The sequence below is a fragment of the Giraffa tippelskirchi genome, chromosome 4, assembly GCF_054371585.1.
Source record: "Giraffa tippelskirchi isolate mGirTip1 chromosome 4, T2T-mGirTip1v1.2.pri, whole genome shotgun sequence".
NCBI classification, from domain to species: Eukaryota; Metazoa; Chordata; class Mammalia; order Artiodactyla; family Giraffidae; genus Giraffa; species Giraffa tippelskirchi.
The window spans coordinates 26,974,377-26,992,301 of NC_137278.1; the positions used below are offsets into that span (position 1 = coordinate 26,974,377).

Below are 17,925 nucleotides of genomic sequence, written 5' to 3' on the forward strand. Positions count from 1 at the left end.
CTAAAGGAACCTGGGCAGTTCAGTTCTAGAGTTCAAACACTGAACCATTTACACTCTTATGCCCAGGAAAATTTGAATCTAAATGTAGCCAATTTCTCTCCTAAACTACCAAACTTTAGGGGGAAAAAAAGTTGTATGACTGGCACAAAAAGAAACAAGAAATTATCAACAGTATGTGTAGATAGATAATAAAAGTTCAACAAATAGTCCACTGAATTTTGAGCTTCCCATAGGATCTACTCTATACTTACAAGGTTCTTAGCATCAAGTACTCTCAGATCTGAGGTTCTGCAGGAAGTCAGGATGTTATTTCTACTTACATGCAGATAACTTAAGAGGCCTAAAGGGTAACCACACAGATCACACACCTCAGGGCGCAACCTAGGCCTGGCCCCTACCTTTCCCTCAGCAGTGCCTTCCAGAGGCACACTGGAGCCTCTACCGAGAGCTCTATCCCTTCTCACGTTGTGTCTAGAGATGAATTGACCGAATGGCTGCACATTCAAATCCTGTATGTTGATCCAGTCCTTTCAAGTCAGATGGGTAAGGTAGACAGTGAAGACTACTTACTCCTTAGGGCTTTCTCCGCCTTCCTCTACTCGCCCACCCGCTTTGGAGAAACCATTGTTACGAAGGCAAATAGACTACTACCCAGGTCACTTTAGGAAAACACTTTTGTGATGTTGATAAACTAGGGTGGGAGGATGTGACATTTATTTCCCTTTTAGGAACTTTAATTTCATCACTATAATGGGGTAGGTGAAACACTCCAGAAGGGCTAACAGTTGGGAATAGAACCAAACCAAGATAAAACTAAAATGGAGGATAAACAATGTGTATGAGAAAAATTCCTTTTCCCACTTAGTTTTATGAAGATATCCGTTTTGAATTCTACCAAATTATCTATATAGATTAAAAAAATCAGCTATAGAAGGGACAGGAAAAAGTATTAGCACAGTTGAGAATTAGGTTCTAGGTCTCTTTATGTATCTATCTATCTTCAATTCTTAAAACCACTAAGGATTTAAAAATAGCTTCATCCCATACTAAAGATGAGGGCTTCCCTTGTGGCTCAGCTGGTAAAGAATCTGCCTGCAATGTGGGAGACCTGGGTTCGATCTCTGGGTTGGGAAGATCCCCTGGAGATAGGAAAGGCTACCCACTCCAGTATTCTGGCCTGGAGAATTCCATGCACTATCCATGGGGTCACAGAGGCGGACATGACTGAGTGACTTTCACTTCATACTAAAAATGAAGGTACTAAGGCTGAGGTAACACAATCAAATTCACAAGGTTTGTGACAAGTCAGTTTAACTTTAAATACAGGCCTGAACCTAGACTGTACTTTTAGACAACACAGTCTCCTAAAATGCATGTATGTGCAAAGGAAACAAACACCTGTGGGTAAAGATATGTGATTTAATTAATCCTCAAAAACAACTTTGAACTGTCATTTTATCAGTAAAGAAACAGGGTTGAAGTTTCATCATATGAAGTATGTAATGACTCTATGTAGTTAGACAGAGATTATGAATATTGTAAGATAGGATTCATACCATCAGTGCAATCACTGGCCCCAGACTAGCATCCATGTGATAAAGATATTTTCATTTTCCTTAAATCAGAGTAAACTTGAATGGTTAATGGGAATTGTAATTGAGGTACAGCGGGGTATTTTATGTAGAGAAAAACACAAGACCAGATTTATTTCATACAATGTTATTCACACATTTTTCATTTTCTAATTTATACATAATATACAAAGAACTGAAGATAACATTATTTCATATGAACCAATAAGAGCCAGGACTTGGACAAACTGGTCCAGAAACAATTCATATCAAAAGACAACCAAGAGTAAAGCCTAAGTGGTTCTGCCCAATTAAGTTTATTCTAAAATGTCACTTTCAGATTATACCAAAACCTCATGCCAATTTATTAAAAGGTGGAATCAGAGAGGTGGGCATCAAAAATGGCAGACCAAAATTTCCAGAGTAACAGATATTTTTCTACGATAAGCCCTAAAATACTGGGAAGATTGGGTTGCTAATAATGGGACACACAAGAACATCAGGAATCCAAGACAATGGTCCAGTTTCCCAATGTGCTGTTCTCCAGGACTTTCTAAATCTGTAGAAATAACTTGTCTGTGTGGATAGAAGATAAAGAAAAACCAGGAATTTAACTGTGCAAATCCAGGAAAGTCACCACCAATCTCCAAGGACAACTTTGATCCTGAAACCATGAGCTGATACTGGGAACAAAAGTTCAACACAGGGCCAAGACATTCTGAGGCTGGCAAAACAAAGTGGGAAGGGTGGCAGGGAGCAGCCCTGTATGGAGGGGAAAAAAGCTCTGTCACTATGGCTGGGACATGCTGATGAACAAGTGTGACTGTGAGAAGGGACAGCGACAAATGGTTAAATTTAATGGCCTCAACAAGGAATGTTGGGTTAGAAAACTAGAATAACTCAACATCAAACATGAAAAACTATGCCTGGCACCCCAAACTTCATGCCATTATTTTTAGGTTCATGATATGAACAGCTATGTGAAAAACCTTTATGTTCACTATTGTGCTCAGAAGACTGGTATTCTTCTGCAGACTTCCAATAAAAAAATCCCTTACATATTCAATTAAAAGAGATAGCATGGTTCATTAGTTTTTAGCACTAAACATAAGTGAGTCAACATAAAATTTTTATACAAAATACTGACTTCAACAAAATACAAAGCACTTTCTTTATCTTTCAGAAACTGAATATACAAAGCAAGTTTTTTCCAAAATATTTTCATAGGCAAAGGATTAAAAACGATTTTAATTATACACATATGGTCACAATTTTGCCTTAAAAAGATTGTTGGGAAATGTACATAAGGCCGCTTGTAAATGTACATCATGTTACTGTTATGTCTTATGTCCAGAGAAAAAATGTTATCATACAGATTTGCTATTACTTGGGAGTAGGCTATTCAAAAATACAGTACTCTTCTGTACAAAGAAAAAAAGTCACATCACATTTAATAAGATGGAAAAAGCATTGGCCTCCATAGTAATCAAATATCTCAGTCCAATACTTTCTATTATGCACAATACCCTGACTTCTTGAAAGTGATCCAAATCCTAGCATGTCCATATTAACAGAGTCAACAACTATGTTATAAAACAAAGTGTTTTTCACAATAATAAAAAGAAAGCTGGTTCATACTTCTGAAACCATATAAAGATAAAAAATTTTTAAAAATCACTCTCAATTTGGAGAAATCAATTTACATTATACAACACTATATGCCAGGTCAGAGGGCAGGGACATAAATGTACACCAAAATGCAAATGTTTCCCAAAGAGATAAAACAAATTCCATTTACAGCATTGAGGTTTACAAATATACACCTGTACAACCAAAGAAAGCATCACTACCAAATTAGCAAGGCTTTTATAATAAACATTGAAACAAGATTTGCTTTCAAACTGTAAACTTACATCTATTACTACACACACAATGCATATATTTATAGGAAGCAAAAAAAAGCTATCTGAATATGTAATCATGCTTAAATGTTGAGCTACCAAATTCACTTTTCAGTGGCCCCTTTTCACCTCTATCAGGTTCCTACTTTCTGAATCTACTATGAAAAAGCAAAATAAAGCTCAACACTTTCTGAACATGTCCTTGTAATTCTATAAGCAAAACAATATACAAATCTCCACTCTTTCTCATCGCAAATCAAACTGAAAAGTTAAAATGGAACTTAACTTTTCATTTAGCATACTTAATTGGATGGAAGTGTCACCATGATTCTGTTTTTTTTCTACCTCTTATAACAATTACATATGTAAGTATATACAATACTTCTGTACATTGCCAGAGACATTTTAGGGCAGTATTTGTATTAAAACCACATCCACTGTCAATACTATAAGTTCTTTTCCTTTCAAATCACTTAATTCTTATCTTACTGAGTTTTTATTTGCATGATAGTTTGTGAATTACCAAAATACAACTTAACTTTCTCTTTAAAATATTAATAATATTTATGCAGTTGATTGTTAATCTGTTATAAAAGGCTTCACACAAAGGACAAAAAAAAAATAAGGACTATATTTCTATATACATCTCTATAAACCTGTTGTGCTATGGGGTCCGTAGACCTACCAGACTGCAAGCCAGTTTATTAAAAGAATACTGTACTTTTTCTTTTAAAAACTATTTTTGTGACTTTACAAGGTAAAAATTTACAAAATATGTGACAGCATTTTTTGATACAGTTACATCATATACAGGCATTCTGTGCTTTGCCAGCAATCCAATCTGATAGGTCTCCATTCAGGGCTGAATATAATTTATAATTCACCACCCCCACCCCCAAATATACACAAGAACCTTAAAAAATTTACAAATGGATGAATAAAGTCAATAAATAGTTTTGCTTTAAAAAAAATTTGAAGATTCATAGTTGAGTTGTGTTTTGATAATTCACAAAAGAAACACTCCTCTCACATGGTTACATTATCTTCTTTTTTCCTTTACAGCATTCCATTTGGTGGTCCTCCAATAGGCCCTAGATCTGGGCTATTTTTCAAATAATATTTTTCCAACTTGGCCAGTATATGCTTCCCATATGTATATTTGCGCAAAGTAGTAATGTGAGGTCGAATCTGAAAAATAAATAATCTGCTTAGGAAATCTAAGTTATTTTAGTTTCTGATTCCTAAAAAATCTGCCCCTAAATCTGGGTGATTTGGAAGAAATAACTGCAATTTTAAAATTCAAATCCAAAGAAAGTTGTTTGCACAAGCAGTTCTGTTCCACTCAGTCTCTCCAAACTTCTACTCTCAAAATTGTCTAACGAATAAAACAAGCCACTATTCCCATAAACAATTACACATGCAAATAACAGAGAAACTCCAAACACAGCAGAGAAGTATCACTAATGAGCTAGTGTATTCTTACAAAGTTTATGAGGGAAGAATTCTATAACTCTAAGCAACTAGACAAAACTTCAATACAAAATGAAGCAAAAGACATGAACAAGCAAGATATGTGAGAGCTAATACATTCAAGATATTCAGTATTTCCCTAGTAGTTTTAAAAAAGCCTATGAGAAGAATCATATCATTATCTTTCCATCTAGACTGGAAAAGATTTTATAAGCAATAACTGGTATTGATGAGATAATGATAAACAGGCAAATACCAGACAGATATGCAAACTTGTACAAAATTTTTGGAAAGCAACTTGGCAGAATCTATTAAAATGTAACATGTTCACATACTTTGTGCCACTTATTTCCACATCTAGGAATTTACCTTACAAAAACATTTAATTATGCAAAGATGTTGATATAAAACACTGTTAAGAACAGTTACTAAAAAATAAGTAATTGAAATGCCCTAAATATGAAATTGGTAAATAAATAATGCAGTTAAAAATAAGACTAAAAAAGTGTTACAGGTATACATTCTTAAACAGAAATATTAAATTTTAAAAACAAAATCAAGAGGGCAAAAATACCACCAGTATTCATTTTAACAGTAAGTTTTCCTGTGGAAAGTAATGATTTCTTTGAGAATCATTAGACTGTAGAAAAAGGATAGAGAGAAAACAGCTTAATTGATTAGGTAAAGGGAAAGACAATGCTAACAGTAGGTAAATATGAGAAATGAATGTGATTTTATTGAACTGATTACCTTAAGAACTTAACAAAAGGATACAGCATACCTACATCTGCCAAAGGTTTTCCACTGATTTTAAACTTTTTCTGCAAGTTCAGACATTCTGAGGAAGTTAAAGGAGTAGCCTGAACAAACTGAATCATCTATTTTAAGTGCTACAAATGGTATTACCTTGTGCATGATTATCTTTCTCTGACCAGGTTCAGCCATATCAATCATCTTCTGAACGACATAATTGGCATACTGGTCCTTCATCATGGTGTATAAGGCACTGTGAGGACCATCATTCTGGCAGCAAACTTCGTCAATCAGTAAAGCTCTCTCAGCACGGGAGGCATGAGTAACACACTTTTCTACTACATTGCTAAAAAATTAAAGTACATAACTGAAAATCATTTTGTCATTTTTTTACAGAAAACTTTCTCTGGCTTTTGAAAGAACTTGTTCAGTGCACTGGAAGGCAGAATAGTCAAAATAGGATTCTTTTGTAATTCTCCAGTTCCTTCTAAAACAGAAATTAATATCATGGAAGAATCCATATGGGACATCCCCAAGTTTAATGGCAGGCCTCTTTAAAATTATTAGGGACTTCCCTGGCAGTCCAGCGGTTAAGACCCCGAGTTTCCAATGCAGGGGGCATGAGTTTGATCCCTAGTTGGGGAACTAAGAACCCACAGGCCACGTGGTATGGCTAAACAAAAACAAATCAAAGACCCATAATTCAAGGGGAGTGGGTGGGGTGTGTGTGTGTGTGGGAAATTAGGTCATTAATAAGGTCTGAGGCTTTCATGAGCATGAACTAAATGAATTAAATGTGCAATTATCCACACATCTTGGGAAGAAATAATTTTCCAAACCGATTTCAAAAATGGTATATACGTGGGCAAACTAATTTGTCATATAGATTCTTTAAGAACAAAAGCAACACTCTAGATGCACTTTTTGCCTCTACTAAAAAAAATTAGAGAGAGACTGTATTCCAATGTTATAGTCTATATGCATTTCTGTGCTTAAAAAGCCAGAGTGTTAAAAGACCTGACCCTTGGAATGAGAAAATAATGCAATACCTGGCAAATTTGTGTTGACTCAAGGCTAAGACCTTTCCTCGGATTTCAGAAACAATTTTGCTCTTGTCTTCAGGTCGACCATGTTCCAGTACATGCTGAATAACATAATTGCCATACTGATCCTGAGTGCAGACATTTAAAAATTGATTTCCTCATTTGTTAGGAATAACGGTAATTCTTAAAAAAGATGTTTATCATTTTTCTAAAAATCCAATAGTACAATCAGGAGAATACAAAAGGCTTTTGTTTCACTGTGTGTTAACTCTATAGTGTGTTAACAATAAATTATATTTCCTTTAAAAAATCAGAACCATTTACAGAAGTATATAAACATTTCAAATTTTAGGGATTTTATACCTGTACCAACTGCTCTGTATGTTGGTGGAGTTCTTCTAAGATAGGTAAGGTCTGCTCTGCAGTGCAATGCTCCAGGATGCGCTGGATTACTCTGCAGCCATAAGGATGAGTTGAAAGTACAAATACCTTAAAACAATTAGAAGAAATAAACTTCCAATCTGTGACATTTTTGGAAAGACTGGTTTATACAGGTTTTTGATAACATGTTGAGTTAATTTAACATAGAAGAACAGGGAATTTACATTTAATACATCAACTGCCACATTGGCAAAGACTGGGAAACAGGATACTCAGTTTAGGAGCTAACAGATATTTTGATCAAAAGGAACCTCATCAGAAGAAGGAAGGCATGTAATAATGACAAAGAATGGATCGTGGGGTAGTGGTAGTGCTCACTGTAATCAGACACTATTAATTATTATGTATTAGTTACTAATTTATATTTATTTTTCTGTCTTTTATTATACAGTCTTAAGTCTTCTTCTCTCCTTCCCCCTCCCCCAGGAAATTTGGAAAACAATGTCGGGCTTACAACGCTAACAGCAGTTATCTTTCTTAGAGTAATATAATTAAACTCATACTTCTACATTTTTCAGCTGCAAAGATGAAGCTATCTATTGACTCACTCACACCCTATGAAAGAGGCAGAAATTAACACACATTTGGTATTTATCTCCTTGCATGAAAGTACTAGGTATCATCCTGTGATTTATAAAAAAAAAAGTGTTAACAAATTCTAACTAGAAGACAAAAGTCAATCTTACTTGTCCTTTGAAAGCATCAATGATGAACTGTAGTGACTGTGGCTGAACACATTCAATACACTTTTGTACAACATGGTTTCCATTTTGATCTTTCACACATTTGAGTACATGACCATCTAGCTCCTTTACCATTTCACTCTGCAAAACAGAAGACATTTATATTACCTTACCAAACAACATAAAAGGAGTAAAAGTAATGAGATGGGAACAAAAGTATATTCAAAAATTTGTTTGCAATTTTTTATATATCAAAGTTTAAAATCCCGAAAGTGTTAATAAGCAAAAGCCACTGAAGGTGAGAATTACTAAAATATTTTGGATTATAATGTAAATGATATTTGCTAAAATATAACCTAGTGATACTCAATTTGCTATATTTAAACTGTCTTCACTGTATATATCTTCCACTCATCTTTCTCAGCTGACAACTAATATAATGATGTCAGAATACTATACTTTTCTCGACTAAGCATACTCCTTCCCCCAAATAATCATCATCATCATTTTTTTGGCCGTGCTGTTCAGCATGCAGGATCTTAGTTCCTCAACCAGGGACAAACTATGCTATGCCCCCTGCAGTGGAATGGCATCCTAACCACTGAATTGCCAAGGAATTCCCCCAAGTAGTTATTACTGATGGGTATTTGAGATTATCAAGCACACAGAAAAGGGTAAGGAGCTGAGTAAGCCCTGAAGAGCCGTGTAATTTTCATGTAATATATCAATTATGAAAAATTATTATTGAGCATTTTTATTCTTTTTAATAATCTTATAACAAGGAATTTGATTCAAGGAATTCCCTGGTGGTCCAGTTTTTAGGACTCTGCACTTCTGCTGCTGGGGGCCCAGGCTCTCCCTAGTGGGGAACTAAGACCCTTCAAGCTACACAATTCGGGGGCGGGGGATGGGTGGTGGTGGTGGCGCATGCACGCGAAGGGGTGGGCACAGGACCAGCCACAACTTGATTCAATATTTTCCTTTAACATTTTATACCTTCTTCAGGGACAGATTCTCAGGAGATTTTAGATCTTTACTCATTTAATGGGCAAAGATGACATTTTTCAATTTATATTTGATTAATAAGCTCAGACAGTAAAGCATCTGCCTGCAATGTGGGAGTCCTGGGTTTGATCCCTGGGTCAGGAAGATCCTCTGGAGAAGGAAATGGCAACTCCAGCACTGTTGCCTGGAAAATTCCATGGATGGAGCAGCCTGGTGGGCTACAGTCCATGGGGTCTCAAAGAGTCGGATACGACTGAGTGACTTCACTTGCACTTTTCAATAATAAGGTTAAAGTTATGGTGCATTTTCTTTTAACTATTTTTCCTATAAAATTCTACGACTTCATTAACACACATCTTAATCCTTAGGGAAAAAATGTAAGTAGCCATACAATAATCTGTGTACCTGATCAGTGTAATAGGAAATAGGATTGTGAAGAAATGGAGTACACCTCGTGTAAAGGTATTCATTTTTTTTTCTTTTGACATGCTGCATGGCAAGTGAGTTTTTAGTTACCCGACCAGGCCCTGAACTCCTGTCCCCTGCAGTGGAAGCACAGAGTTCTAAACACTGAACCACCAGGGAATTTCCAGTATTCATATTTGAAATTTCTCTCACCCAAAAAATCTCACTTGTATTCTAACAGAGGAATCCTTGAACTCAAGATATTACACAAATGTTTAGTTATAAGAGGACTAAATTACAAAAGCAAATGTACTAAAGAATCCAAACAGGAGGGAATTCTCTGGCAGTCCAGAGGTTAGGACTCTGCACTCTCACTGCTAGGGGCTTGGCCCTTGCTGGGGACCTACAATCCTGCAAACCATGCAGAGCAGACGAAAAAAAAAAAAAAAAAAAAAATCCAAACAGAGACTGTAATACCATTATTCATGAACTGGTTCATCTAAAGCTTACTCCCAATGCTTTATATTTTCAAATATTAGAGAGAAATAAAATATCATTTTTTAAAGAAAGAATTTGAAAATTTTATTCAAGGCAAACTTGAGGATTATAACCTGGGAAGAGCATCTCAGAAAGCTCTGAAACTGTTTCCAAAATATCTTTGCCAGTCTGAGAGTTAAGAGCAGAGAAGCCCTAAGTATCTATACAAACTACTGATCTTTCTCCATTATGACACAACTTCAATGACTCTAAAGCTCGAGATTTCCTCAAGAGGAATGTTATTTTCTCACAGATGTTCACTGCTGTGATTACATACATATATACATATATATTATTGCTTTTAATTCTGGAATTTATTGAATGTGTGTAGCTTGAGAGTCAAAGTCTCTTCCTAAACTTACTAATTACCAATACCTTTTAAGAACTAATTGTTTTCTTCACTCATTGTATTTTGCTGTAATATATAAACCAGTTATATACAAAACAGTTATCTATGGGAGGTTATGAATTTTATTTTAAAAGTCTGTTTTAATGCACAAACCATATTAATTAATTAGTGATGCTTCACAGTGTAAAAAATCTAGTGGATTAGCAATTCTCCTCATCCCCTACTCTCCTTAATATCCTTGTCTATTTAAAGTAATTAAAACACTTATTTTGGGGACTTCCCTAGTGGTCCAGTGGTTAAGACTTTGCCTTCCAACGCAGGGAGTGAGTTCGATCCCCTGTTGGGGAGCTAAGATCACACATGACTCGTGGCCAAAAAAACCCAAAACATAAAACAGAATATTGCAACAAATTCAAGAAAGACTTTAAAAATAATCCACATCAAAAAAATTTTTTATTTTGATCATTTACAAAAAAATTCGTATGAGTATGTAACTGGAATTGGACTAATCCTTCTTAAACTTAAACTACTTAACTCTTTAAACTTAAAACACTTATACATCTTTCCATCCTAGAATATGGTATATTTCCTATTTAATTAATTTATATGTGCTCTCCTTCTCTTAAAGAACTGTAAATCTTGTTAAGAGGATGCTTAGGCTACTTTTCCTGTTGAGTGAAACATTTAAAACTCTCTATATACTTTTCTTTTTTTCCTTTTGTCCATGCTGCGTGACTTATGGGACCTTAGTTCCTGAACCAGGGACTGAACATGCACCCTTGGCAGGGAAAGCACGGAGTTCTAACCACTGCACCGCCAGGCAGTTTCCTGTAAATACATTTTTAACTGGCATATAGAAAAGCAACTGGTGTTAAAATATTTATTCTTAACAGAAATATAAATTTAATCCAAATAAACACTGGAAACAGTAAAATGTACCCCTTATACTATGGAAAATCAAATGAATAAATGGTAGCAGAAACATCTACCACCTAGTCTTGACACATAGTAGGTACTCAAATATTTTCATTTAGAAAAGATGCTGAAGAACAAATAGAAGACAGGTTAAAGATCTGTTGTATAACTTTTAATAATGTATTGTTTAAGATAGATTTTTAAAAATACTTTTAGTCTGTGGAAATATTTAACATTTCACTCCAAGATTACTATAAGATAAAACTTTAAAACTGGATAGAATAATACAAAAATTTTGTCTTAACTTACAATTACCTGCTGGTCAGACGAAATAGACTCTAATGCTTTCTGAATAACACGGCAGCCATACATCTGCAATGCTAAGGGTAGAACATGACCACGAATACGAGTAGCTAGGGCTAATTTTTGATCCAAACTCCCAAACTGATAGAGAAAAAAAAAAGATTTAAAATATAACATTTTAACCATAAAATACATTTTCACGTCAGTGGCACTGACTATATTCTCACCATGTGCAACACTCATCACAATTTGATTCCAAATCTTTTCCATTGCCTCAAACACTAGACTCATTAAGCAAGAACCCCACTCTTTCCCCTACCAGTCTACCAGTAGAATAGTAAGCCCTAGTCAACTTTATGTCTCTATGAATTTGTCTATTCTAGGTATTTCAAATAAATGGAACCTTATAATGTTTGTCCTTCTATATCTGGCTTATTTCACTTAGTTTCATCCATGAGTAAGCATGGATGAAAAGCTTTATTCCTTCTTATGGCTGAATGATATTCTACTGTATGTATATACCACATTTTGGTTATATATCATCTGTCGGGCATTTTTGACTGTTCCCACGTTTAGGCTACCGTAAATAATGCTAAAATGAACACTAGTTCATTTAAGTGCTTGTTTTCAATAGTTTTGGGTATATACCTAGAATGGAATTGCTGGGTTATATCATAATTTTATGTTTATAGTTTTTTAAGGAACTGTCTTCCACAGTGGCTGAACCATTTTACATTCCCATCAACAATGTATGAGAGTTCTAATTTCTCTATATCTTCACCAACATTTATTGTTCTCTATATTTTAAAATACAGCCATCCTAGTAGACATAAAAAGGAGCTAGGTATGGTTTTGATTTGCATCTCCCTAATGACTAAGGGTGTTGAGCTTTTTTTCATGTGCACATTTGAGTATCTTTCTTGGAGAAATGTCTGTTCAAGTCTTTTGTCCCTTTTTTAAACTGAGCTGTCTTTTTGTTGTTGAGTTTCATACATTCTGGATATAAAATCATTATGAGATACAGAATCTGTATATATTTTCTCCCAAGTATATATTTTTATATGAAAATAAACTTTATATGAAGAATAAACTTTCATAGCTTTTCTAAGCATTTAACATGAACAAACATGAATGCATGCTTACCTCAAAAAATTTCTGTATGACATAGTTGCCAAAAACATCTGTCATTAATTGATAGGCTGCTTGTAGAATTTCATTAAAAACCATCTGTCGCTCAGCTGGAGTAGCTCTCTCTAGCTTTTGCTGTATGAATCTATGTGGGAAACATTTTAATGCCATGACAGTATATAATAATAAGCTCCTACAAAATCCGTGTCTGACTTGAATATAACACACCCCAACATATATACACATAAAATCATTTCCAGAAACAGTATTACTACATCCTATACATTTAAAATAAAAAGAACAAAAGTTATGAAGCATATCTTTGTTAACACCTTAATTTAAAACTTCTAGTCAGACTGGCAAACATCTGGACATATGGATGTTTAATATGTAAGTTAGTTCTGGTTGTATTGTAATCAATAAAAAAACTACAAAGATATTACTGGTTATTCATTTATTTTTAATAATCATATTATTACTGAGACATCTCAAATTTAGCAAATGTGTTAGAATTTGAATACTATTTTCCTTTCTGTGTATTATCTTGAGAACACTAATTTGCATGTACCTCAAATATTATAGTACACATATATCCTGTTTAATGTAAAGGAACACAAAGCGTTTAACTTTGTTTTAAACACTTTTTTACACAAGTATATACATCAGGGACACAAGTTCATAAACGTAATTCAGAGCACTATTTTCCAAAGGAGTTTAAAGAAATTAAATGTATTCAGTAAATATAATAAAAATAATCCAACAAAAGAGCACTGCTATTTTTTATTATAGAAAACTGAAGAACCATAAAAAATAAATATCTGTATTTTTATAGTTTATCCTCATATGAAAGAAAAATCCATATTGGATATTTATTTTTTAAACAATTACAATTTTTATACAGGTTAAATAATCCTGGTCAAGAAAAATCTTGGCTCTTTCAAAGCAAAAATGCAGTGCAAAGCATCATAAATCATAATCACCTACCTAGAACCATGCTGGTCTTGAGAAAACTCAACTATGTGTCCAATCAAGTCTCTAAGTTGAAGGTTTGGGAAGCGGTTGTTTCTGAAATCTTCTAATAATCTACTTCGGCCAGAAGGCATAATATCAGACCTATTATACCGAAGCCGAGAAGGAGGAAAGAGCTGGCTGCTGGAGCTAAATAGACTGGAAGTGCCTGAAGCACTTCGGTATTTTGCTTCTGCTCCAGGTGCTGCAGAGATATATCGACCACTACCATTTGTCAGTCCTCCTACAACAAAGCAACTGTGGTCAGCAAATATTTTCAACAAAGTCATTCCTCAAATAAGTCACTTAAACTAAAAAGGCAGTCAATAAAGAAATATTTACCCTACTAATTCTTATATGGTATAACAGAAAATTAAAGTTGAAGGGGAACTCTCACACATTTACTTAATGTGTGTGGCTATAATATATGGGGAAAAAAGAGACTAGAACACATGAAAGGAAAAAAAAAACCAACCCTGTATTTGTTCTTGGCAATTCTGTTTAAAAACGTCTAACATCATACACAAAACCTGTATTTGTTTTTGGAAGTTTAATTTAAAACCTAATTACAACAACTAATGTCATACATAGTAGTATCAATATCAGAATATTGAAACCACTAACAAAATTTTCAGTTATATTAACAAACAAGTTACAAATAGCTATAGCCAACTCAGATTTCAAGTCACTAAAATAAAGGCTGATTGAAATTTATCCACAATGTTAATGGAATACCAATAACTAAATCTACTTTTTTGGAATATACAAAAATTCATCAAGTCATATACACTTGTATGTAAAGAAAAATGATTTCTCAGTTAACCTAATTAAACTTCAAACTTAAAAAACCCACAACATAATAAAGCTAAACTACAAAAGCTAATTATTAAAATTTTTAATTTAAACACTCTCCATAAAACACTACTGTTTTACAGACGAAAACTAGTAGCACTAAACATATTTATTATTTCTAGAGTTTTAACATCAGTCATTTAAAACAAATGAATAAAAAACCTCTTTAACTTATATCCCATTCCAAAGAACACTAAAGGGCAGTTGATAAAAACAAAAATAAATAGAAGCAGGTAACCACTTAAAAGTACTTGACAGTGTCCTTTTAAAAAAGAAAAATGTACAGAAAATTGGAAAATGCATACTTAGTAGTTCAGATAAATAAAATCCACTGTCAGCTTTATACTACTGTATATTACTTCTATTTAGAGTAGTGTTGTATGTACAATCCAGGCCAGAGTACAGATGGTGCCAAGGACACACTGTCAGTGCAAAGTTATAGAGAGGCATTAAAAGCCAAAAAGATTTACAGGGATAAGGAGCAGTAAAAGAGTTATAATCCTGGAGAGTGAAGTGGGTTAGAAAATTCCTCTTTCAGTTCCCACTATTCTAGCTTTATTTTTCATTAAATTTCCCAACATCCAGGATATTATACACATTCATTATTTATTTGAATCCTCAGCCCCATTTCCAATGTCAAGTGCCACAGGACTATATTCACCTACATGCTAGATACCTTGTGCCTAAAACAGCATCTGATGCACGGTGAGTACACACATATTCGTAAATACTTAATGTAGTCTCAACTGCCTATGGTCTAGTTCTGTAATACCTTAAAGTGTGTAATTTTAGCAAGCTATTTTGTACACCAAAGTCATTAACATCAAATTGTCAAGTACATTCCAGTTCTACCATAAATTTGTACTCATATATAAAAACTCTAAAAAGTAAAAGAATTCAGTGTTAATACTGTCATGATCTTTTCACTACTATTAATCCTTCTAGTTCCCTATTTTAATCTGTTTATAGTATTACCAATTGTTCACAGCAATAACTGATCATTAGCCCACTGGAGTCTCTAACAATTCTTTAACCTTTTCATAGGGAAGGGGTACTCTGCTTATCATTCCAATTTGTTTTTATAAACAATGGTTATGTCTTCCCATTCAAAGACTACCGTGATGATGTCATTTTATACTAAAACCCTACAGCATCCTGCTAGAGTACCTGCTCTACATTCTTCAGCTTACTTTTCAAATCTGTATTCCAGACCTGTTTTTCACATAAATTTCCTAACAGTACCCTAATGTTCAATTCTCTCCTTCTTACTCATTACTATGTCTGTACCATTGCTTGTCACTACCTGAAACATAGGGCCTAATCCTACCTCTTTATTTTTAATGAACTAAAGACTTCAATAGCAAATTCAAAATACATACTTGTCCCAGAAAATGATAATTTTATTTAGTACCTTCCAAGTAATTATCAATATCCAACACGAATTCCTCGTGTGTCTAGATATTTCTTGATTATATTCTATCAGCTCCTAATACATCAAACTCCTGATGTACTCTTTGACAACATAAAATGTCTAATAATGCCAAACTGCTTTGAGATTTAAAAATCTTGGAACTTCAGTTCTAGAAGACTAGCATTTTCATATATAAAGTTGAAAAATTAATTTCACAAAGGGTCAAGATGCCTTTGTTTCCTTACAAAGTAATTAAATATAAGCATTTAAACTCAATTTAAAATATATGTTAAACATTTAAAATGTGGTTGCTTTTAGGGAATTCCCTGCTGATCCAGTGGTTAGGATTCCACGCTTTCACTGCCAAGGGCCAGGGTTCAATCCCTGATCAGGCAACTAAGATCCCACAAGCCATGCAACCAAAAAAAATAAAAATAAGAAAAAAGATGGGGCAGGGGCGAGTTAAACACTGAAAGCGTATCATTGAAAACATAATATAAAATTTAGGGACATTTTACAAAATTGGCCTGTACCTTTCAAAAATGTTGAGGTCATAAAAGACTGAGAAATAGTTCAAGATTAAATTTTCAGGACACACACAAAAATGCTGATATGTTTATGAGTAAGGGATAGTAAGGGAAGTCTGCAACTTCCTTTCCAAAATAATCATGAAAAAAATGGGTGTGAAGGGACACGTAATGCAGAGGGGGAGAGAGTAGAGGGAAAGAATAATAAAGCAAATTCACTTATTATTTGGAAAATCTGGGATAAACTAGATTTAAAAAAAACTGTTAATGACTTTAAGTCTGAAATCATTTCAAAATTATCAAAAGCAAACAAATTGGTCATTTATATTCATACCATTGCTGCTGCTCCTGTTTGGTTGCTAAGTCATGTCCAATTCTTTTGCAACCTGATGGACTATAGCCTGCCAGGCTCCTCTGTTCATGGGATTTCCCAGGCAAGTATACTGGAATGGGTTGTCATTTCCTTCTCCAGGGGATCTTCCCGACCTAGGGACTGAACTCAAGTCTCCTGCTGGGTAGGTGGATTCTTTACTACTGAGCCATTTGGGAAAGCCTACCATACTATTGCTACTGGTCATCTAAGAGCAGATGTGTTCTCCACCAAATGTGTTAAACGGATAACAGTCCCTTCATCACTGACCTCACCCGTAACATTTATGACTCCTTAATCACTAGCTTAATAAGACATACGGGACATGGAGAGCTGTGCTATTAATTTCACAGATAAAGTCACTATGGTCCAAAAGTGATGTGACATGTAGCTAGTCAGCCAGGACTCCTAGGTCAGAGGTTATCACACAAGTTCTATGTGGCCCCTTATATGCTATTTACACAGGTATCTATCAGGCTCATTCATGACAACTGAATGAAGGCAAACATCTAATAACTATACTAGCAGAAGTAATATGATTTTATAAGTTTTCATTAATTTCCTTGAGAAGTCCATTGTTTTAAAATCCTTCCCTATTAAATATCAGACATCAAAAAGATCTTAAGATACTGACAAAATACAGAGGAGAAAAATATACAACTGAAACCACCACAAAATAAATCTCATTTTCCACCTCCCTAGGATCTAAAAGGCAGCTCATGAACCTATTGTTTATTTTTTTCTGTTTTTTAAAAAACATAGATTCTTGAATCTTCCCCAGTAGATAGTTTTTATTTCAAAAAAGAAAAAAGGTATACTTAAAGATTATTCTGATAGAAGTTTGGAGGCTAAAGGATTAGAATCAAGATAAATTAAGGTCTCATTTTGGATTCACGCTGTCAACTATTAATTTTGAAAAAAAAAAAAAAGTGCTAATCCAACTAGATTTGGGGCCCTGAAAAGGACACAACTAAATACAGGCTTACTAGGCAGAGTCTCTTTCAGAAGGTAAGGCTCTGAAAAACTCAAGAAGGTTAAGATGATAATGCAAGATGACTAGCTAGTTGGAATAGGTAAATAATAAAGAATGCATAGCTGGAAAAAGTCTAAAATGAGGATGGTCTATTTTACTTTAAGGTATTACTTTTAATTACTTCTAACCCATAGCCGATCCACTTAGTACTTTACTAGACTTTAGCAGGAAAAAGACTTTAGAGCAGAGCTTCTCAATATGCACATAAATCACTTCAGGA

The 17,925-nt window shown here is 34.2% G+C and overlaps 1 protein-coding gene across 32 annotated transcripts in view; it reads right to left on the bottom strand.

Moving 5' to 3' along the window:
- Positions 1-1,674: 1,674 nt before the first annotated feature.
- PUM2 (pumilio RNA binding family member 2) overlaps positions 1,675-17,925 on the bottom strand; it is a 99,632-nt gene continuing 83,381 nt past the window's right edge. For 21 of the 32 annotated variants that reach the window (XM_081593625.1, XM_081593641.1, XM_081593638.1 and 18 more), the window contains 8 exons: positions 13,489-13,756; positions 12,520-12,649; positions 11,389-11,517; positions 7,866-8,003; positions 7,102-7,227; positions 6,745-6,866; positions 5,849-6,041; positions 1,675-4,660 (listed from right to left, as the gene is read on the bottom strand). In XM_081593625.1, coding sequence (XP_081449751.1) covers positions 4,529-4,660; positions 5,849-6,041; positions 6,745-6,866; positions 7,102-7,227; positions 7,866-8,003; positions 11,389-11,517; positions 12,520-12,649; positions 13,489-13,756 — 1,238 coding nt within the window. In that variant the 3' untranslated portion in view covers positions 1,675-4,528. Of the gene's footprint in view, positions 4,661-5,848; positions 6,042-6,744; positions 6,867-7,101; positions 7,228-7,865; positions 8,004-11,382; positions 11,518-12,519; positions 12,650-13,488; positions 13,757-17,925 lie in introns of all 32 variants that reach the window. The other 11 variants (XM_081593630.1, XM_081593621.1, XM_081593631.1 and 8 more) reach the window with 1 other exon arrangement.